Raw genomic sequence first — 23,832 nt, 5'->3', positions numbered from 1 at the left:
ACTGAAGACAATAAGTAACTACACACGGATACCACAGCTTTGTTGCAGTACACGTTTAATAGATGGTTGTGCAAATGGTTCGATCGTTTGTACAGTACGAAAATGTTCACGTTTACTCTCAAAATGTTTAAAAAACATTTATAGTTACAAGGGTATTTGTTGTCCTTTAGAAACCAAACTCTAGTGGTGATCAGCTCTAGAAGGTAAAAAACCTGTGGATTTCCTGTTGATCCTATGACTGCCTATGGCAGTGGTTCTTAATCTGGGGTGCACTCACCCCCTGGGAGTGTGAGATGCCCTTGCTGTGGGTGCAAGACATCAGATTTTTCAGAAGGTAAATCATCAACACAAATTAACCACAGGCATGTGGTTAATTTGTTTACAAATGAACAAATACAGCTACTTTGTCATCAAACCTAGGTATTTTAAGGCAAACTTAATTTGCCATGTCTTAATGTAGCGTGAAATTAAAATAAATATCTTTAATGCTAAAAAGCAAAAAATGTTCATGTTATTTCACTGTAAAATTAAAAATAAGATAAAATTCTCCCTTTCAATTCTATTGATAAGAAATATTTAAGCTTTAAAGAACAAGCCTTAATTAATTCAAAATTGTTGAAGTAGGTTAAAAAACAGGGACTACACGTTTTTAAGTGTTCTCAGACATGAGCGTTTAATGAGTTTTCTTGAAGTTCTGATGAGCAGATCTAGAGGTCTCAGGAAAGGCTGTGCTGATAGATAAGAACCTGAGAACGATTTCAGACAAGAGAAGGGCCTTTGATCAGCTGAATTTATTTAGTTGCTAGTAGCTAAGTGATCCAAATCTCATCCAGCTGTTTCGTAAAAGAAGAGAAGGGTTTGATTTCAATTATATGGCTGGGCAGCTTGTTTCACACATCGAAAAAAAAATCTCTTTTGTTTCTGCTTCTGTCCTGTAGATTCTGTTTCCCTGCTGCTCTTTAAATCCATTGAGTTGATTTTGTTAACATGCTTGAGGGTTCTGAATACTTGAATTGGTCAGGACTAAGAAGTTCAGGACTAGGTTTTTTATTTTAATTATAGTTGTTTTATTGTTAACGGGCCACTGAAACACATTTATTTAACTACGGGAATATGTCTAGCCACTCTACATTTGCCCTATTCCAGAGCAGCAATATCTTTTTCTGAGACATTAACAGTACAATATTCTAATTTATAGCGCCTGATTCACTTGAACCACTAAGAGATTTATTTTGTTTTGCTGTTTTCCTTCAGTAAATTTGGCATTTGCGACTATAATAATCTTTTTTAATAGCAGAAATGGTACAAGTTTTTCAAATTAGTTTTCTGCTTTTAGGTCTTTCCTGCTTTTGTCAGGAGACCTAGAAAATAAGAACATACTGTAAGAAAAGGAAAGATAGATTTTCTCCAATCTAGCTTGTTAGGTAGTTAGTTTTAAAGTGATGCAAGGATATCAGCTTCAACAACATGGTCGGGTAGCTTGTTTCTTAATGCCGTGACCCTTTAGGTGAAGAAGTTCTACCTGTTTTTGGCTTTAAATTCCTTTTCATGTACAGGTTGTCCCTTTTGTGGAATCAGGTTAATGTTTTACTGTTTATTTTCTGAATTGCTAACACTGTTCTGCTGTCTTTTTTGTAATTTAGATAGATCTCTGAAGGTATCAGATTCTGCTTTTATTATTTCAACAAAGCTTGTTCAGTTTGAATTTCATTAAACCTTTTAATCATTCCTTAAAAATAAGTAATAAATTCCCCTCCAGGTCCTTCAAATACAGTTAATCAATTTAATGTGATAGGGACTGAGGAATCACTGCATTTGGAGACCAGTCAGAGACACAAGACTGCTCTGAGATGTATCTGAAATATAAAACAATTACAGTTGTTTTATATTTCAGGGCATACAGTATTTAATACTGCAATTCTGGAAAATTGTAGGATTACTGTTGTTCAAGTTTTGAGTGGGGACCTTTCTTATAAAAGGGAGCACAGACAGTGACAGGTCATCTGGCTACATACAATGTTAAAGTAAGATCCTTTTAAAAAGTAATTCCTTATACTTTTCACAAGAACAAGCAACTTGTAACTGTAATGGATTACTTTTTAAAAACCCTTCCCCTACATGTGTTGTCTATGCATTTATTTATCAGAGAACTATATTACTAATTGACACATTTCAGTGAAGTAAGAGATTAACAGTAAAGTTAAAATGTAATTTTTCAGAGGACACTTGCTTTTTTCTAACTCGAAAGAAATGGAAATAAAATACCTCAGATAAGTAGATTAAAAAGTAACACCAGTGTTGAAGACACGTTTTCTGACACCCTCTTTCCCTCCCAATGCTCACCAAAAATAAAAGCAAAGTGTTTTTTAAAAAAAAGAGGGAATACTAAATTATTTATGGTTTCTCTTTTTGCCCACCAGGTGTGACAGCATCCATTTTCTCCTCTGCTAGATCATTCCTGCCAACCAGGGAGGAAGAAACAGCCCCACTGTTCCCAGAATGCAAACCATTATGAACATCCAGAGGAATATCCTGTCTATCACCATCGCAACGTACTTCCAGTCCTCTTTCACCTGAAGAAGAAAGAAAACACAGTCAGACATTTACAGTACTTCAGCCCGATCACTTGTTAAAGCTGCTTTCCATTTCTCAAACTGGTTTCACGAGCTGTTGATTTGACAAAGACAGCAGCGCATCGCTCAGTGCTGCTGTCTCTGTGAACACCTTCGTCTCTCACTGCTCCTTTAACAATGTTAATGTTGTGAATAGTCTGTGTAAAAATTTCAAAGAGATTTAGCTAGTTTTCACCCCAAGAGCAGCCTGATCTTTTTATTCCACCCAAGCAACATTCCATCACTGTCAAGAACGTTTGTGCTACACAGATGATAGGATTGGACAGTGATTAAGGAGAATACTGTGCTGAAACTGCTGTTGAAAGGCCCAATAGCAAATGTAATTCTGGAGCAGTTAGTCTCGAAACAAATCTGTCTTCAAATCATCAAACATCGTCCACAGTTTCCTGACTACAGATTTGCTCCTGTGGTTTCTCCTCCTCTCTTTTTAACCCAGAATGGGATTTCTGCACTGAGCAAAAAAAGTTGAAAGAGCAGCAATAGTTTTTAATTCTGTTTTTTTTTTCTTGTCACATGCCTCCATAAGTGAAAACAACACAATTAATTCCTGCATTAGTGCAGTCCAAAGCACTTAAACTGCTACAGGGTGCACTAAACCCTTCATCGTACTAATAAATGTAGAATGTTCGAAATGCAAAATACATAAGCTTAATTAAGTTATAATAAGGTTCAACTGATTAAATCAAACACTCAAGGCTGTGCTCCACTTTAAACAAACAACTGCAGGATTATCAGATTGATGCTTTGTATCTCAGAAAAATAATGCGAAAACCACATCAAAACTGAATTTGTACCACTTAAAGGGCTAAATTCCCCCAGATGTTTTGTCTTAGCTAGATCTAGGCACAGAGACGTAGGTATTGAAGGTGCCACAGTGTAAACTAACACTATTTATCTAAATTATATTTTAATCTGTATAATGTCTCTAAAACATATTGCCATAGCAGTTGCAGCAACATTTCACCCCTGTTATTTTTTCCCCAGCACTCATGCCTTCTAAGAAGCAGAGCTGTGCAATCTCAGCAGAAAGTGAAGAGCAATCAATTCCGTTTTTCTTTACCCCCCTGCCAATAAGCATTTCTAATTCTAGCCAGGATTTGCAGTAGGGATGATTTCCATTCTGAAGCACAATAGCACTGGGACAGCCGAGGAATTAGCTTCCTTAAATAGCAGCATAAGCCATGCAGCATCACAATGTCCATGGTAAGTATGGATTTTGTCATACACGGCTTAAAACCATTACTAGAGAAACGTGATCTTGCTGTCCTGCATACCTTTGCCTGTCTGTGTGCAAGGAATAAGTTGGATTGTGCAAGGTGATTCTAAGGCCACACTTGGCTTTAGCTACAGTTGTGTCTGTGGAGTTTTGGGCATCAGATTTTTCAACAAGGTTATTGGAAGTGTTTCTCTGGACAACATTGTAATTCGTCAATTCAAAGCTAAAAATAAAGAAATACAGAGTTTAGTCTTTTGGCCCATTTAAAAACCTCATTCTTTTCATTTGAATTCATCCTGCTTTCACCTCATTTCACAAGGAACTTTTCATTTGAATTCTTAAGCATGTTTTCTGTTTTTTTTTTTTAGGAAACTCTGGGCTCAGTTTACCAGCCCTGTATTTTGTGTACTCTTATGTATTCCCTGTGCTTGGAACTGTATGCCTGAAGTGGCTCGATTGCTTTTGGCAGCAGTTTTCAAATGTCAGCCTGTGATCAATTAGATTATGCATGAACACACTTGATGTTGATTTTGAGAGGCAATGTTTGAAAGCAGAAGGTCATTTGAGGTCAACATTGCCTGGTCATTGGTTATATATTAGTATGTTGGCTGGACAGAAATACGATCAGCTTTTTATAGTTGAACTTTAGGGACCCACAATTCCAAAATGGGAAAACTGTCACCTTACCTAATTTATAATGGAGTGGGCAGATTGCTCAAGAATTATGCAGAGAGGAAAATAAAGACCTACAGTAGGATGCCCTCACCTCCGGAAGGAGCTTAAAACTAGAAACTAGACACTCAGCTCTCCATGTGCTACCTGTCTGCAGGGAACAGTAAGAGGAAGTGAATTTTGTGAATGGTCTTAGAAAATAAATTTGAGAGAAATGCATGGTCTCAGAATCATGGTAATAAAATACACTCCTTGTTTGTTTTTGCACGTAGTGAAGATCCTTGCATCGAGAGGGATGTGGTTTCAGGAGGTCTATTTAATGGGTCTCCTGAGAATTAAGGGGTTGAAATATTTATGTTCCAAAGCTTTTGTGAAATGGTAATACTGCCCCAAGACAAAGACCGAGAAGAAACTGCAAGAAAGTGTGTAATGCTCAGCAAGTGGGTTACTGTAATTCTCTTCTAGATATAATCATGCCTCTGTGGAAAGTTGGTTACCTGGCTGTACCTTGAGATCTGTTTCTTGAAAAGCTTAGGAAGCATCTTTCTCAGATTTTTACATATGGGAAAGTGGGAGCGGAAAACTGAACGACAAAACCTACAGAAAAATCTGCATCTTCCGCCCTCAGGTGACCCGCGATGTACTGCACCCCTTCAATGGCCAGCTTCATGGAAGGGGACATCAGGAGGATGTGCTGCTCTTTGGCGCTGAACAGTTTCGCTCCCCTCTGGGAAGACATGGACGTCTCCGGGATCTTTGTGCACTTCCAGGGGGCCTGGCCGCTGTCAGTTCCCTCGTCCGCCAGCAGGTGGCTCTGGAGCGTCGGGGACCTGCTGCACTTGCCGCTGGCGTGCCCGTTGCTCTGAGACGACTCCTCATGCAGGCAGCAGTACTGGATGCTCCTGGACCGGCAACGGGCTGTGGTCTGGGGGAGCTCCCTTTCACCAAAGGAGTACTGGACGCTTAAAGACCTGGTCTTGGGGAAGGAGCACGGCTTGTCTGGGGCCAGTAGGTGCGAGGCAGGAGGGGAGGAGCAGCCCGGCTGGCTGGTTTCCTCCAGGAGGATGGAGTATTGGCTGGAGGGGGACTTGCAGAGCAGCTGCACCTTGGCTGGAGGATCTTCGAGGGGGTGACACAAGGGCGGGGTGGAGGTGGGGGGGGGACTGTCAGGACTGTCCAAGGGCGAGCTGGGGAAGGTCTGCTCGGCCTCGAAGGTCTGTTCGGACCAGAACGTGGGGGTGCTCCCCTTCTTGTGCATCATCTCGATCAGCTTCTTGCAGTTTTCCTTCACCGTCGTGGGCCTCTTCATGAACAGGATCCGGGGGACGACGTCCAGGAAGACCCTCCGCACCCAGTGGGGCATGGTGTGCGTCCGGGGAGAGCGGTGGTGGACGTTCAGCACGAAGACGGTGATGATGATGGAGAGGGTGACGAAGATCATGGTGAAGAGCAAGTACTCCCCGATCAGGGGGATCACCAGGGAAGTGGACGGGATGATCTCCGTGATCAGGAGGAGGAAGACGGTCAGGGAGAGGAGGACCGAGATGCAGAGGGTGATTTTCTCCCCGCACTCAGAGGGCAGGTAAAACACCAGGACGGTCAAGCAGGAAATGAGCAGGCACGGGATGATCAGATTAATGGTATAAAACAGCGGCAGCCTCCTGATGATGAAGTAGAATGTGATGTCGGGGTAGATTTCTGTGCAGCACTCGTATTTCTTGGTGTTGTACGTCCCCACGGCGTCGACGATCACCCATTCCCCGCTCTCCCAGTAGTCCATCTGGTCCACGTTGTTCGCCATGCTCACCAGGTCAATCTTGGCCTTGTCGTACGTCCAGGACCCAAACTTCATGGTGCAGTTCTGCTGGTCGAAGGGGAAAAAAGTGACATCGATGCTGCAGGAGCTCTTGTAGATGGCTGGGGGCATCCATTTGATCTGTCCATCATGAAAGAGGTGCGCTTTAGTAAGGTGAGTGACAGCAAAGTCTCCATCGGCACTGTAGGTAGACAAGAAAGGTCACCAAACATACCTTACTAACAATGCAGTCTTGAAACAGTAGAAAACTACACTTTGATTTTTTAAACCCAGAATGCTTTTGCTCTGTCTTATACTTAATTGGAAATGTGATCATCAGCACCTGGGTTAAACAATTAAGGATTAGTTCAATTAGGGTCCACAGCCCTCTGACGGCATGGAGAGCAAACTACCTCTGAACTAAAGCATTAAAAAATCCTGCTGGACCAGGGTTCAAGTTCTGAAGTTGTACTGTACGTCACTATAGCAGTTGGCTGGAGCAGTAACCAGATATAACTAACTGTGGAAATGAATGAACAGGAATTTTTCCGTTTGGTTGTAAGTGTTCTGTTGCACTTCAAAAGAAAGTTCGATGGCCCAGTGTCAGTGCTATATTATGAAGTAATGATATTCCTCTAATTATTAGATAGGCTATGCTGTTTATATGATTTGTTTGATGCACATAAGGTCTGTTTACATTGCCTAACACAGTACATTGCTAATGCCTCGTATGTTAATATAATTTTAAAACACTGTGCAATCTCAAACACCAGAGTACAATACACAAGTCATTTTTCTGTCCTTTTCAGTTACTCTGTATTGAAACCATTTGTACACATGAAAACACTGCATGTTACTGTTATAAGGCAGAAGAGCACTTTTAGCAACAGACTGCTCCAGCTACGGTGTTCAAGGGAACGTTTCCGCAGGCCCTTCCTCCCAGCGGCTGTCAGGGTTTATAACACTGCCCTAGGCTAGGACTGTTATCCCTTCATCTGCTCGTCTATAGACAACATGTTGCACTATTGTACTTTTTGGACACTCAATCTGTATTAACCTATGCACATTTTGCACATTTCTTATTGTTTTACAGTGACTATGAGCATAGTTTGCACACACCTAACTATGTATTATGTATTTTTGTCTATTCTGATGTCTGTTTTTGCTTGTCTAGGGCTGGGCTGCTGTAACACCTCAATTTCCTTTCGAGATCAATAGAGTCTCTTTCTATCTACTTCAGACCAAAGATGCTAATGAAAAAAAGGAATTTCAAATCAAAATATAATTATTTATTACCTAATGCAGGTGAGTGATAAGTGTACTGCATTCTGATGTCTACATTATGTGTCTATCTGTATTTTAATACCTTATCATCTGCTACATTCGACAAGAATTGGAAGACGTGTAGTAGATGCTTTAATCAATGGTGACTGACAGACACTGGAGGTGGGACAACTGTAGCTGCAGGGCCCAATACGAGGACACACAGCTGGGAGATTCTGAAATGTGTTCAGAGTGACACTGGGACATGGGGGCTTAAACTGGGAACTTTAACTTAACCACTGGTCCAGCTGGACTTTCAGTTAGATAGCAGTAAAGTGTTTTTGCCAGCTGCAGCCTGAACAGGTTGGCAAGACATCATTGCAGGCTAGTGCAGGTCCAGTCAGAACATACTTGTTGTAGAGGACGATGTCTGGCCTCCAGATGAGTTCGGATGGGATACGGATTGAGGTGACATTCTCATAATCTTGAGGGTTCCACCTTAGTTTGTAATCATGCCATTCCTGTTTGAGAGAAAGAAGGGAGAAATGAGCACTGTGGGTAAGACTTCACAGTGGAAGTCTTCCACTGTGGGTAAGACTTCCTGCAAGACTGCAACTGTCCTTTCTTCATCACTGGCAACATCAGTGAAGGAATGGCTTACTTGTTTGACCCAGACATTTGTAGTCATCATCTGGTTCTTCTCATCCTGTAAATGTGAAGACAAAGTAAAGAGAAATTAAAATGGACTCTGACATCGCAACAGGCACACACTTTTACAGGGAAGGCTGCTCAAGGTGATCGAGTACATAATCCTATGCTGAAAGTCAAAGAAAAATCAAACGTTCTTTTATGCTCTTTGTTTCTTTCTAGCTAAACCGGGAAAAAAAAAATATTATTAATCATTGCTTACACTTATATAGCGCTTTTCTGGACACTCCACTCAAAGCGCTTTACAGGTAATGGGGACTCCCCTCCACCACCACCAATGTGCAGCATCCACCTGGATGATGCGACGGCAGCCATAGTGCGCCAGAATGCTCCCCACACATCAGCTATTAGTGGGGAGGAGAGCAGAGTAATGAAGCCAATTCAAGATGGGGATTATTAGGGGGCCATGATTGGTAAGGGCCAATGGGAAATTTGGCCAGGACACCAGGGTAACACCCCTACTCTTTTCGAGAAATGCCCTGGGATTTTTAATGACCACAGAGAGTCAGGACCTTGGTTTTACATCTCATCCGAAGGATGGAGCCTGCTTACAGTATAGTGTCCCCCTCACTATACTGGGGCATTAGGACCCAAATAGGCGGCAGGGTGAGTGCCCCCTGCTGGCCCCACTAACACCTTTTCCAGCAGCAACCTTAGTTTTTCCCAGGAGGTCTCCCATCCAGGTACTGACCAGGCTCACACCTGCTGAGCTTCAGTGGGCTACCAGTTGTGAGCTGCAGGGTGATATGGACATTTTATTTATTTTTTATTTATATAAAATAAAATCATGACTTTCCATCTGCTCAGTATGCTTTCCATATTTCCATATTTAGAAGTTGTTGTTCTCTCTGTAGATGTTGTAAATCCATCTGAAATAGAGCTCTGAAGTTCTTCATGGCTAGGCGTGACAAAGTTTGTCTGTTTCTGGTCATAATGCGATTCCAGTCGCTCATGGACTCACGCAGTGCCACTCACTAGATAGCAGATTACCCCACCACACCAAAACATCGTGTGATATACAATGATATCAAGAGAATCTTACACCACACCGCTAGTGTGGCTCTATTCTGCCCCTACCAGAATTGAGTTACAGTCACTAGCAGGCTCAGCCAGTGGAGAATTCACCAGTGCCACAACAACAGGTCCTCTACCGCTACAAAGGGGTGATGTCACTTCTGTAATGTGCTCAGCGCACTGAGCCACGATAGACAGGGTCCAACCACCCAGCTGTTTTCTAGCTGTTTGTTCCAATTCAGGATCATGGGGAAACTGGAACCTATCCTGGCAAACGAAGGGTACAATGCAGGGTATACACTGGATGGGACACCAATCCATTGCAGGGCACATCTGGACACAAACAGGCACAGACTCACACTAGAGTCAGAAGCTAATTAAACTACTGGTATGTTTGTGGGCTGTGGGAGGAAACCAGAGCACCTGGAAGAAACCCACATGAACCTGGGAAGAACATACAAAATCCATACAGGTAGCACCCCAAGAACTGAACCCAGATTGCGAGGCAGTGATACTAACCACTGTGCCACTCTAGGATCAATGTCACTGGTCAGAGAAGTTTATACTGTACAGAATATTTTCATAAATTTAAAAAGCAGCCATTTAATTAGGTCCTCCTGACAGGATAACTATTTTTAAATGTTCGCAAACAGAAAACCTCTGAAAACAATTCCTTTAAAGAGAGAAAGAGCTACTTTGAAGTAAGTCTGTTTCATCGGGTCACAGCATATTAAAATGCAACGATAACATGAATAAAGGTATGAATATGGAATTTAGAATGAGGGGATGATAAAGTAGCTCAAAATGTCTGAATAACATACAGGCAATTGAATAGTTTCTTCATCTTGTATAAAACTACATTTCTGGGCATATAATAAAAATAAAGAATTTTGAATATTTCAGGTTTTGTAACCTGAAAATGTGTGATTAACAGGAGTGTGTATGGATCTTTGAAAGAAGGACAAAGCCTAATTCTCAATTGCCAGCTCTCTAGGAAATAGCTAAAGGCTTCAAGAATATTGTAGCGCTCCGGGTTCATGTGTGTATGCGCCCTCACCACTGCCAGCTCAGGTCAGCCCCCCACTGCTGGGGACTCGAACCCGGGCCTCCGGCGTCACTCGACACGGACCCAGCCAGTTGAGCTAAAGGGAAATCTCCCGTCAGCCTGGCTATGCTGCGGTCCCTGCTATTCACAGGGAAGGGCGGTGACGTCACCGCGCTGGTGAGCCGTCTCGAACAACCTGCAATGTCGACCGTATGCGTTACAATATTATTTCACAGCATTCAGATGACTGACACCCTTGCAACATCCCCAGTACTACTGTCAATTTCTTTGATCACAGCAGAGGGTTCTGATGTCAGCCTGGCCATTGCCCCTTAGGCAAAGTGAGTTTAAGTCTAACATCAATTCCGTCATGTTCCTTCTTAATCACAATTGCATTTCAGAGGGTTGTCTGGAAATGATCAATAGTAAAATGACCTCAAGGTTGTCACCCTTGAGGTTAGTAGTCCACCATACTAACACAGAATGTAAACCTGTACCATAAAATTAAAAATGTGTCTTTAACTTTTGATCCGGATTTGCATGCATCCTCATGAGAACTAAGTTTTTACTTTCTGCGTCAGTGAGTTTCATGTCATCTTTCAGGGACATATCTACAGAGGCAGTTGAGAATTAGCTGTACGCTGTTGGTAATTTATTTTATGATTTTTAATTAATGGAGCTGAAGCAATGGTTGGCCTAAGTGGATGATAGGGGACTGAGACCTCCTGCAAGCAGAGGCTACTTACCACGTCTATGAGCTGGGCAATGGACAGGCCGAACCGTACCAGGACCACATCAGAGATATTGGCCACTGGACGGGACAGCTTGTTGTAGCCAGTGAAGAGATTCTTTAGGAGCCTCTCCTCAGCATGGGCCCGTACTGTTGTGTGGCCATAAGCTGTGAGGAGGAGAGCCTGTGTTAAAGTCCAAATCTTAGACACAGAACAGGACCTTTGACAACCTAGTAAGCTCCGAACCACAACCATAAGTGATAACCTCACTTCTGAGCCAAGGAAAACAGATTTAGGGTTTGCATCCACAAAGGCTTTTAAAATCGTTTTTCCTTTTGCAGCACCTCATGTCAATATATTTTTTCCCACCCAGATAACAGTAAAATAAAATGCATAAGTCATCCCACAGGTCCAGGAATCCTGCTGTAGAGCCTACTACTGTATAATATACAGTGCCTCACCTGCTTCTGAAATGAGAAATTTTACACAACAGTAGATACGTCTGGGGCTTATTCTGAAAATACACTCAGCTAATATATCGTCCTCGTCTTTTGCACAGGGGCTAACATTAATATCACCTGCTGGCAGTCCGTAGATAATGTTTACCAGTCACTTGTCACTTTAAAAAAGGACCTTAGGCTGTCTTGGCTGCTCTGTGGCTCACTTATGAACTGTGGTTTTGTTCACCCCCCTCCCAAACCCCCACAACCTCAGATGAGACATTTTGTATTGGCAGTTGATACTTTGGTGATATGTGGGTAAATTCTTTACTACTAGATAGCACATTCTGGGGCTGTGCTTGGGTGTAAAGTCCCATGGGAAAGGCAACAAACAAAAATGTCACACAGGGCACATCTCAATACCTGAGATTGAATCTTACTCAGTTGTAAGTCTCCTACTACATGTAGGTTAGCTGCCACATTGAAGCACTTGTGGGTGTGTCCAATTTGAACAGTCCAAATAACCCAGTGCAGCAAATTGCTTATTGAACTGCAGATCTCTTTCAGCCCTTTCTTAACAGACCCCAGGGATTCAGCTTCAACTACGAGGCCGGTCAGTGTGTCCCACACACCACGGCCCTTGAAATGTGTCCAGGTCTTAGCCTTCAATGCACACTTTCTGAATTTCCACTGATGTCCTTGAGTCCTTGCCTCACTGTTGGCTCCTGATCAAGAAAATGTGTCAATCTGAAGAAGGCTCCACAGCCGAAACGTTGTGTTTCTTTTCTTCTCTTTCCAGCATATGATTCACCCTTTACTTGTTCCTTTGCAGCCTTCGCATGCTGACACAGTTACCTACCTGAACTAAGTATTATGTGAGTTGACTTTTTCACTGTCTTTCAGGTTTTTACATACTTGTATCCTTTCTTAGTCCCCTCTGTTTAGAACTAAAAGGATTCAGCAGTTTTCACCTCTGTTTGTCCTTAATTAACCTTCTCGCTCTCCTTTGAACTGCTTCCTCAAACGTTCTTCTGGTGATTACAAAAGCCAAAACTTGTTACAAGGGCATAAGAACCTTCCAAACCTGTTTTGACAGAAATCCTCATTTCAGCATATGTGGAAACATCTGGTTAGGACTTTTAATTGCTTCTCTTCATTGCTGAGATGAGGCCATTGATGTGTCTACATAACCATTATCAGCTCTGCTGCAGATACAGATTCTCAAATTACTCAGAGATCCTGTTAGATCAAACCCTTTCACAGTCAGAGTTGGAAATGTTACTGCAGCAGGTTTTTATACAGTATGTGAAGTTAGGGTTCAGGTTGTTTCCTTTAGGACATCTTAGGTGCAAGAGGAAAGGGACACACATAGAGGGACAAGCACCCTGGGGACATTCATGATTTGGCTGTCTTTACTGCAATGGATCAGTGAGCTGAATTAATTTGCTTACAAATTGCATACACGTATTTTACCAGTCTGAAAGTCTCTCTCGGCAGCAGAATGCTGTGCCCTGTCTGGTCTACGTCTTCACGTACTCACGGAGAATGAGTACACCCAGCCGAACGTCACCATGAACATCATCACTGGAACCCTACGCTCCACCCCAATCCCCTGGCTCCCTGTCCTACAGTAGCAGATATCACTCCTCCACACACCCAACAACTCGCAATAGCCCCCAAAAATGCTCAAAGAGGTTCAAAACTCTCCTCGGCTGCCACTGCATGAGGACATATGTCCACCAAAGTCTGCCTTCAAGAAAGCCAATCTGGAAAAACCTTCTCCAACATAACTTCAACACAGACTTCACCTGGGCTTCGGCATGGGAATCACTGGACATAACAAACAAGCACCTCTTCACATGCCCCACACAACAACCTCCCAGCTTGCACCTTCCAAGAAAAAGTGGTCCCCTCTAGACTGCTTTAGGACTGGTCCATGTCTTGGCAGCCTCTCGAATTGGGCATCAGTACAGCCCTCTTTGCTCCTGTGGGACAGAGCAAACTAACCAGCCCATCCTAGGGGCCTCCCCATGCCACAGTCTCAGTGAAGAGCTACATAACCCCAACACAGCTGAACCAGAGGCTATCGTTTAACTAAGGGACTTTATTTTAAAATACATTTTAAAGTCTAAAACATGTTTAGGTGTTAATGAGGGAAGAAAGTAACTTTGTGTTTGGATGTTTTTAAGCTTCATCATTGTTTTTACAAAAGGCTTCCATAAGTAAAATTAAGACTATAAATATCAACTACAAAGATGTTACTGCAAAGTAAGCAAAGTGCTAATATAGGAAAAGGAGACAACGCAAACTCTTTTAATACTGTGTCCCAATTTGGTTTAAGATTATTCAGAGCTAAACTAAAATAGTTTTGTCAGCCTTGTCTCTTGCAATCTAATTTAATTGATGAGGGCTCATGGGGGAGATTAAACAACTGGAAGAGACAATATATGTGCCCAAAATTCAGAATGGGTTTTGGTCATTGGTGTCCTAATTTCTACGTAACTGAAAGACTCAAAATTAAGTTCTTTACTACCATTAGAGTAGAGATTTTGTCAAGCTACACTAAAGACAAGGGAGCTTTAGTTTAACTGTAGCAAATACTATTGTCTGCATTTCAAAAGGTTTTTCTGCGCTGCAAGCTCTTATCATTTACTCCAAGAGCAGATTAACAAAAAACATTCTTCAGGAGCTTTGCAAGTTTTTGATTTTATATGGAGCCCTCTAGGCATCATAGCGACTGCAAGTACAGTGGTTGAAAATACAGGATTCACTTAACCATTTCCCATTGGTTTGGAGAGAATACTGCTGAAAATTTATTGTTAAGCATATTTAACTGTTTGTATATTATTTTGTGCCATTTAAATCACTGTGGAATAAAATTTTGAATCAGCTCTTAACAGGAGTGTTGAGATTTTGTCAAAACGTCATTTTCAGCTCAAACAAACACGTTTTGGTAAATTGGGGCATCCCAATGTTACTGTTTTGGCCAGAATGTATGTCTGTAGAAAGGTGATGGAATAACCAGAAACATCCACCTGTTTTTTTAGAAAGCTGCTTCCTCCTGATCAGGGCCTTGTCACCCCAGAACCTGTCCCAAAAGCATAGACTATAGGGACTATATTCTGGATGGGAGAGCAGTCCATCACGGGGCACAGACACAAACACAAGCATTATTTAGAGACACAGATGCCTTTAGAAGGTGGCATAAACCCAGAACACCTGGCAAAACCTCATTGTGAATGTGGCAAGAACATGCAAGCTCCACCCTGAACATACTCCAGTCCAGAGTCGAACCCAAGACCCAAGAGCTATGAGGTCGCAGTGCAGACCTGACCATAATTGCCTTTCTCCCACACGAACTACTATTGGATTGTAATCTTTTGTAACTGTTACTGTGGACATTACACAGTGCGAACCAAGAGGTCACCATGTATACTCACAGTCATTATTTACTGTTAGAGAAACACAGAGCAAAGCCTTATCCAATATTTCCTACTTAAGTTTGAAAGAGGTGAATGATGAATGAGACAGAAAGATCACTTGTAAGTCACATGCAAGAATACTTTCAATCCAACTGACCTTGAGTTGTTGCAAAACGTGAAGCAAAGATTCAGTGGATGCAAGCCATAAGAAAGGAACCTGAATTGACATTATGATGCTAAAGCTAGTTTGCCAAATGACATCATAGCTTTGAAAAAAGAGAGGATGTACTGTAACTCATCACTATCTTAGGCTGTTTTTAAATACACATGGGGGAAACAGGAGCTTGAAGTTTAGTGACAGTTTGTTTCAGCCTGGGGCTGTTACTATTTTAATTTTCAAACAGACCAACAGACAAACAGTAGTAAAGTGGAAATTTGCAAGTATAACCTTAACCCACTTTGTATTTTCTCTTTCCTTTGGAGGCTAATGATGACAGATTCATCTTTAAAACACAGTCCCCCCCAGACTGGTACTAATGTTGAAAAACAAATGATTTATTAAACAAATTTTATTTTACTTTTTTGGGAAAGAATTAATGGCATATCTGGGCAAACTGAAGTTTTGTAACAGGCTGCTTTGAACTTGTTTCGAAAGCAGATTTGTTTTGCTCATATATACAGTATATGGTTTGTAAGATTGAACTTTTCAATTTTTAAATTAATAAACATTAATCACAACAGACAGATTTGCCCTTCCTCCTATATAAGTCCTGTCTAACTGTAGTGAATCAATACTCAGACTGTGACAGTACCCAACTGACCTTTTTAACTTTACTTGTTCCTTTTCCACCAGAATTATGTGAAAGTACCAAATTACTTTATTTATACTGTTTTCTTTTTCAGAGTCAGACATCTCCAGACTTTCATAGATCTATACAGTAGCTTATTTGTCTTTTTTATCTGCAAACACGTAAAATAGAATAAACTGCTCCTCCAGTTTTCAGAAACTCTAATTCATTTTGAATATTGATTTAGAATACAGTGCTACACAGATGTATTGGATGTATTGTAAAAGCCTCGTGATTGCTTTATAGTAACATCTGAATGTGAAACTATTTAATATACTGTATACAGCAAGTGTACATTGCCTTGCAAAAGTATTTACCTTCTTCCAATGCTGTCTGATTTTTGTTGAAATTACACATAATCCTAAATAATCCCTACACTTATACAGCTTTTTTTCTGGACACTGCACTCAAAGCATTTTACAGGTAATGGGGACTCCACTCCACCACCACCAGTGTGCAGCCCCACCTGGATGATGTGAAGGCAGCCATACTGCACCAGTACACTCCCCACACACCAGCTCTCACTGAAGAGGAGAACAGAGTGATGAAGCCAGTTCAGAGATGGGGATTATTAGGAGGCCATTGGGAAATTTGCTCAGGACACCGGGGTAACACACCTAATTTTTAATGAACACAGAGAGTCAGGACCTTAATTTTATGTCTCATCCAAAGGATGGTGTCGTTTTACAGTATAGTGTCCTTGTCATTATACTGGAGCACTAGTACCCACACAGACCACAGGGTGAGCGCCCCCTACTGGCCCCACTAACACTTCCAGCAGCAACCTTGTTTTTCAGGAGCAGTTTTTCCCAGGAGGTCTCCCATCCAGGTAATGACCAGGCTTACAGTGGGTTGGCTGTTGTAAGTTGATATGCAGTAGCTGCTGGCTAAGGATAACCTATGCCAGAGTAACATAGTGTCGTCTCTCACCCTCACACCTCACACCAGAGGTTCCAGTCTCTTGCTATACCGATTAGACACAGATTGAACCTCTTTTCCCCAGCTGGCCAAATTCCCCCTGGCCTTTACCATTGATGTACACAAACAATGAATTATTAAGATGATTTGTTGAATTCCACATTTTTTAAAAAGTAAATACTTTTATGGATGAAAGGTGTTAAACATCACCGCTAAGAAAAATCCATCTATCCATCCAATTTCTAACCGCTTCATTCAATTCAATTTTTGGCAGCAAGCAATGGGTGCAGGGCAGGATACACCCTGGATGGGATGTCAGTTTATTGCAGGGCACACACTGACACAGACGTACTGTATACAAACATCAGGGCAAATCAGAAACTCAAATATGAATTGCCTAGGTGCAGTCAGTGTTCACGCCCCCCTTTTCTAAGACAAACTTTAATTAGCTCAGGCACACACAGACTCCGAAAATACCTAGTTTTTAGTTGACTGTCTTCTGCCTGTGTGCACTGTAAGGTTCCCCAGTGAGGTAGTGTATCTGAAGCAAATAATCAACCGTGAAGGCCAAAGAGCTTTTGAAACACCTCGGACATAAAGCTTTAGAAAGGCAGGAACTTATCAGATCGTGGGCAGGGTGAGGCTGATCGAGAAAGGGAAAGTGTATCGTACCACCCAGGCAGTCCCCAGATCAGGCTGTCCCTATACTTAGGAATGCTACCATGTGGCCAACAGCACCTTATGAAAGAGCTACCAATTTCTTGGAGAATCCCCAAAGCTGGCCTGTATAGCAGAGTGGCTATACAGAAGTCTGTGATGAAGTATTTTCACTAGGAATAACAACACCTGAGAATTAAGTGTACTGACAGAAGTATGGAGTGTTTAGTCAAAATTTGGCTGAACCTGCTTGGCTGACATCCTGGCCAGAGGACGAAGAGGGTGGGACCCTGCACCCTGCAGAGTGAGGAGTGACCAAGGGGCAGTTGCACAGGTCGAGATGGGGTGGAGGTGGGATGTAAAAAGACGTATGTGAGGGAGAAAAGGGGATCACTTACAGTATTTCATAATGTTTTTAGGAGAGGAAATGATGGTAGGAGTGATTACTCATTACCGAGAGCCGAGTCTGACTGTACGTGGTTTTATGTCATCCCTCCTAAACGTTTGTTACAAACTCCATTAAATGAAACTGCAAAAAGTGGACTGATGCATGGTCAATTTAGGTAAAGTGGACCCTTTTAATCAAAATGCAGAATGTTACGTACACTGTACATCTAGCCCAAACCCAGATCCTTACCTCCAAGCTGGTTGGTGGCTGTATGATAATGTGTTACAGTTCTCTATACGAAGGGACAGGGAAATTTGTTAAGCTTGAGGGTAAAATAGATGGAATGAAGAACAAGCAAATCTTAGAGAAAAACTTGCTGGTCTGCCAAAGAAAATTCACATACAGTGTCATGGCTTAACAAGAAGAAAGTGAAAGTCTTTGAGGGGTTTAACATTCTGATATGAATCTGACAGAAAGCCTGTGACAATATTGAAAAATGAGCTAGGTTCAAGTTCAAATTTATTCTCATATATCCCTGAGTACAATGAAATGCTTGTTTGTTTTCCTCACATGACAAATGACATAATGGATAACATAAAAGATGCAATACCATTGACATAGAAAATGACATAACAAATGACATCACAATTCTTGGAGGCAAGAACAGGATAGCAGCTATAATTCTAACCTAGGTTGCAAAGAAGAATGGAGAAAAATCATACCATCTCCATGTGCAAAGTTGGTAGAGACTTCACCAAAAAGACCCAGCTGTAATTGCTGCTAAAGGAGCTTCTGAAAAGTGCTGCCCTGTGCTTTTATTGTGGGGCTTATGCAAGCACCTGATGTTAATTCTGGGCTTTCCTTTACATTGAATTTCTTTTACCCATAAAAGTAGTCAGTGTGAGCACACAAGTTTAGATTAAAGTATTTACTTCAAAAATGTGTACAAAGTATTTGTTATTTAACAACACAGGAAATTAATTGAAAGGATTGAAAATACTACTAGAAGGCTCTGCATTGGACAGAATTCAGACAGCTCCGTCCCGTCGTGACAATAAGATCCATTTGGTTTATTTTTCATATATAAATATAACTGAAACAGCTTTTTCAAATGTGAAATGAAAATATGAATGTCACTCTTGCAGGTATTAGACTATAAGCTCTCTGATGTACAGTAAGCCATCTGTACAAAACATGTAAAATAAATGTTACACTGAGGTTCCCCTTTCTTATAACTTGTCCCCAATGATAATAAATAAATCTCTCATATTATATATAGCAGAAATTTGAGTCCCTTATATAAAAAGTCCCTATATATACTGTATAGTAGTTCCTAATGTATGTTGATTTCTGCTTGTACAGACGTCTAAAACAGCAGTAAACTGAGACACAAGCGAAAGTCCCATCAATCTCTGCTTTCCCTTTTCACCATGTTTACACATCAGTGACTTCTAAACCCCAATAAAAAGCCCTATGCCTTTCTTCCCCTGGGCTGTCTGAATTGTTCCTGTTTTCTTCTCATTCTTTGAACTTTTTCTGCCCAAGTCCATTCAGTGCAACACAGTCTGCATTTGTACAAGACAGCTTCATCTCCCCAGGTAAGATCCCTGACAGAAGATAAGGCATCATTCCAAACAGAAACTAAATGTACCTTTCAGAGAAAACAGCAGAGCGCCCGCATTTACCAAAAAGGCAAAATGCTGCACTGGGAGAGCGTACAGTAACTGTGAAGCTGGTTGAAGCTTAGATTTCCAAGACTGAGAAATGCAGGAGATGAACCAAACTTAATTAGAAGGTTTTTAGTTTTCAAAACCCATTTCTATGAAGGGAAGATTGTTTTATCAACTCATCCAGAAACAGAAAAGTAAATAAAATAAATCTCAGACTAACATATATTTACTCTGCTGTCATTCAAACATAATAATAGAATGACTATTAGGTGTATTCTGCAGGACGCTAAATGGATTGAGATATTTGTTTAGAACTGCAGCAGAACTCTAAACTTGGTTTGAACATTAGAACACGTTATAGATTCATTGACAACTCCAAAGAAGATTTAACATATCTTACTGTATATACATTAATTATTAAGTACATGATAAGAATAAAAATGTGAAAATCATTTGTCAGGTATTAAATTGATTATTGAATTTCTGAAATCTGAAAAACATCTCACCATACAGTAGCTACAGTATGTAGGTCACTGCAAGGATATGTAAATTGGTCCAGGTGTTTTATTACAATTGATAAACTGCCATAATGAAAAAAGAGCACAAAGGAATACTACCTCATTCTCTCTGTGCAGAGGTGGGTGGTTGTTAGATGTTTACTGTATAAAGAGGCTTATAGGACTATCAAACACCTACTCTATACTGTATCACCTGTGTCAATTACATGGTATTTAATATCTCTTTATATACATTTTTTACAAATCTAAATCTGAGTAGCTCAGGGTGCACCTGTACAGGAAAACAGGATAGAAAAATATACTGTATATATAGTAAAGTTTTCATAAATGAAAAAATGATATTTTGCAAAGTACAGTCGTTCATAGCTTTTATAAGTCTCCGTGAGTCTCCATGTTCTTATCTACTTATGATATGACATGTTGGATTTTAAAACATTACAAGTGATTAAAACAACTTAGCTAAAGAAAGCAATAACGTGACAATGTATTTGCTGGTTACAGGTAAATGCAGTGCATGCTTGATACTTTTTAGCAAATTGTCCAGTTTTACTAATTTTGTTGATGACTGGATTTTAAGTGATTCACCAAAAACCACAATATCATTGCAAGAAAAAGTGAAATTGATCAGGAGAAGAAAGAAAGGAAGTTAAGACTGAGGTTTACCTGAGAGAGGCAGGAGAAGCAGGAGAACACCCAGTGCGTGGATGCAAGGAGCAAGGAACTGCATGGCAAAGGACCGAGAGCCTCTGGCGGCAGTCCCAGATCGAAGTAGCAAGTTCGGAGGTGACAAAATCTTCCTTCTCCACCCAACAGTCACCCTTGTTCCCTCTCGCTGCACCTGTGCTTGTCCTCCCCGGCTCCTGCTGGCATTTTATTGCTTTTTCTCATTGCATTCTCCACACTCTCTTTGGGGACAGGTGAACACAAAGGGAAGACCACGAACAGGAGCAGAGAGGAGAGCAAAGTTTCGGCACGTCCTTTTCCTTTGATTTTTCCCTATTCGGTAAGCTGGCTTTTCCCCCAGAACGGCGGGGTCTGATCACAGCTCCTGCTCCCTCGTGGTCCCCATTTCTCTGCTGCACAATCTCTGCCCTGCTGCGGCGCGCGTGCGAGAGTTTTCCTCCCTCTCCTAGGTGTCGGAGTCCGCCTGAAGCCTCCCCTCTCAGCTGCCTCTCCCTCTGTGTCCTGCTCAGTCTGCTCAGTCTGTGTCTGTGCTCAGGCACGCAGACTGCTGCGCAGCTGGGAATAGGACTTCAGAGTGAAGGCATGCTTGTGCAGGGCTGCATATTTGCAGGCTACAGAAGGGCGATGGAGAGCCAGCCTTCATATCTGTGGCAAAAGCATCTCTTTGCATAGCCACGCGGGGAAGCCGGCAAATATTGTTTCCATTAAATCTTTCTATTAAATGTTTTTTCATATTAAAACATCCATTTGATCCTTTGGGTTATTATGCATATGAAGAGGGCTTCTTCCTGTATAATTCTTCATCTCCCTCTTTTAACTCTTTGTTCTGTTTTTTTTTTCAGTTTTCAGTCATTAGACAGACTGCAAAGGTGCTTAGAGTGTAGATTAGATTGACCACAAATACATTTACTCCCCATTAGAATTTGCCAGGAATGTCATACAGAATCTAATAGCTGTGTAATTTGTTTTTTTTTGCTGAATAACACTTTGAAGGAGACTGTTTAGGCAGAATCAAGTTTCAGTGAGGTGTTTTGTCCTCTTCATTTATTTTTAGCTGATCACCTGTCACTGTGACATTTTTGGTCTTGTTCACAGATACTTTGCTATTGACCCACTGCAGCACTGCACAAAACTCAATGGTTTCATTCGTGGATGCCATTTCCCCACTCTTGTAGTCTTTTGAAACACAAGTAAGCATTTGTGAGAAAGATAAAGGCTTAATTTAGAAACCTGCTGCCTCATCTATTAAGAGGAGCTCATTTTCATTCGCTTTGTCCTTAGAGAGAACTACAGGACTAAAAAGACTAACTATCAAACAAATAGGCTATAAAACAATTGCTGTAACAGGATCCATCTGCTTTTTTAATAATTTTTGTATCATATCTGTTACTGGGGGACTTCTTGTGGATAAAAATTAAAGCTGTTTTCTAAAAGTGTTATTTGTTTTTTACCTCAAAATTATATTCTGAAGGCAAATATAAAGAGGACTACAATATTGTCACCATTTTTTCCACAATATATATTTTGTTTATTTTCTAGTGTGTTCTGAATGCTTCTGTTATGTAACGATTAATAACTTTTTGTTTCTACAGAGACAGTGGATACTTTAACTGACAAAACACTCAACTAACTTTTGCTGGTGTGTTCTTATAGAAGGAAAAATTTGCTCTCAGAGGGAACATGAGCCAATTGTTAATTCTTTTGATATAGAGTAAGCTGTTTAAGGTTGGTTTCCCATTTTAAAATATGGACATTCCCTGCATGTTTTGGTCACTTCCAATATTATATCGGACCATCTGTGCTGTTCATCTGTCAGTGGTTCTCCCGGTCTCCACACAATACTGTTTAATTATTCACAGGAGGTTAGCTCCAGTCATTTTTTACTCATCATAGTCTCTTTTATGGACCTTCAGACACAAGTCTTTTTTCAGGTTGTGACAGGATCTCCATTGTTTTTTCTTGTATAGTACTCCTTTGCAGCTTGAATCCAGAATATTCTTATTTTGGAGAGCTGAGTGTGAATCGTTCAAACTTTGTCCTGTGATATAATGCTTTCACAGTTCCAAACTGCATCGAATTGTGCAAAGGAGTAGAACAATCCCAACACCGATATCGAACATTTTAATTAAGAGGAAAGACCAAGTGTTTTGAAACTAGGCAAACTCACCTAATGGAGGGCAAAACGACGTGTGCCGTGTCTCAAAACTAAATGGTTTGATCTTGCGTGTGGGAGAGAGAAAGACTGAAAGCCTGGTGATCAAGACGGCATATCTGTTACTGTGAAAAGGATCAAGTCTGAGCTCAATAAAGAGGAACCATGCTGTGTTTAGAACTCCCGACAGTATAAGTGACAAGAGAGCGGCCTTAAGAGTGTCCGTGTGTGTCAGAAGTAAATGATGGCATATATTTTGTTTTTTAAGATGAAAAGCCTGACACCTTTATATCAATGTTTTTATTGGCATTTCATGGTGAGAAAAATAATTAGATGATAAGGTAATGACAGCCATAATATTTACCTTCTATAGCGTTTCCAAAGAGGAGGAGGACAAATTTAATTCAAAAACCACCGTCTGCCATTATGAATACCTTCCCCACAGGATTTCCTTTGAGGTTGTGTTGAAATGAATTTGATCAGAGCCACGTTTGTTATGTTCTTCTGAGGGGTGGGTGTTCTGAAAATGTTGTTTTTTTTTAAATCGGTACAGGTGTTACCTTCCCCTCCAAATGGTGTCAAGAAGACATAGGAGTCTGCTGAATCAATAAACCACGATTATTCCTAGCCCTGGTATGGGCTCATAGATGAAAATGCTTTTGAGAAGGTGTGTGTATGGCTGACTTGCAAACAATTTATAAATGAATGGGCATCAGACCTTGATGAGTTGATTTTACAGAAGATTACAGCTTTGAAATTGCAGATTGCCAAAAATAGCCCTTGGTTTTCTGATCTGCAAAAGAGATGTTTTGTCTCAATAAACTCAAGAGTATCTAAAACGTTCAGATCAGACATTGGCCTGATGTTGTGTAAGACCATGTGCAAATGAACCAGTTTTGGGCCAATGCAAACCCCGTGTTGACTGGATTCCCGAGAGGTTCATATACTGTATGTGGTATGAAGTTTCCTTCATATTTCACCTTTTATCTCATCTCTTCCCCCTTGATCATATTTTAAAGTTAACTGGTTTGACCAATGTCTGAAAAGGGCAACCTGTA

At 41.0% G+C, this 23,832-nt stretch overlaps 1 protein-coding gene across 1 annotated transcript; it reads right to left on the bottom strand.

Annotated features, from left to right (window-relative positions):
- Nucleotides 1-389: 389 nt before the first annotated feature.
- On the bottom strand, nucleotides 390-21,212 carry LOC148648035 (neuronal acetylcholine receptor subunit alpha-4-like). Its single transcript, XM_088607882.1, has 6 exons — nucleotides 20,602-21,212; nucleotides 11,093-11,244; nucleotides 8,241-8,285; nucleotides 7,991-8,100; nucleotides 5,123-6,518; nucleotides 390-2,573 (listed from the first exon to the last, which is right to left on the bottom strand). Exons 1-6 carry the CDS (start codon nucleotides 20,663-20,665, stop codon nucleotides 2,448-2,450), a joined length of 1,893 nt encoding a protein of 630 aa, XP_088464008.1. The 5' UTR covers nucleotides 20,666-21,212; the 3' UTR covers nucleotides 390-2,447.
- Between the last annotated feature and the right edge of the window lie 2,620 nt (nucleotides 21,213-23,832).

This window comes from Lepisosteus platostomus, chromosome 15 (assembly GCF_059453375.1).
Source record: "Lepisosteus platostomus isolate fLepPlt1 chromosome 15, fLepPlt1.hap1, whole genome shotgun sequence".
Lineage (NCBI taxonomy): Eukaryota > Metazoa > Chordata > Actinopteri > Semionotiformes > Lepisosteidae > Lepisosteus > Lepisosteus platostomus.
This window is presented reverse-complemented; position numbering and strand designations above follow the sequence as displayed.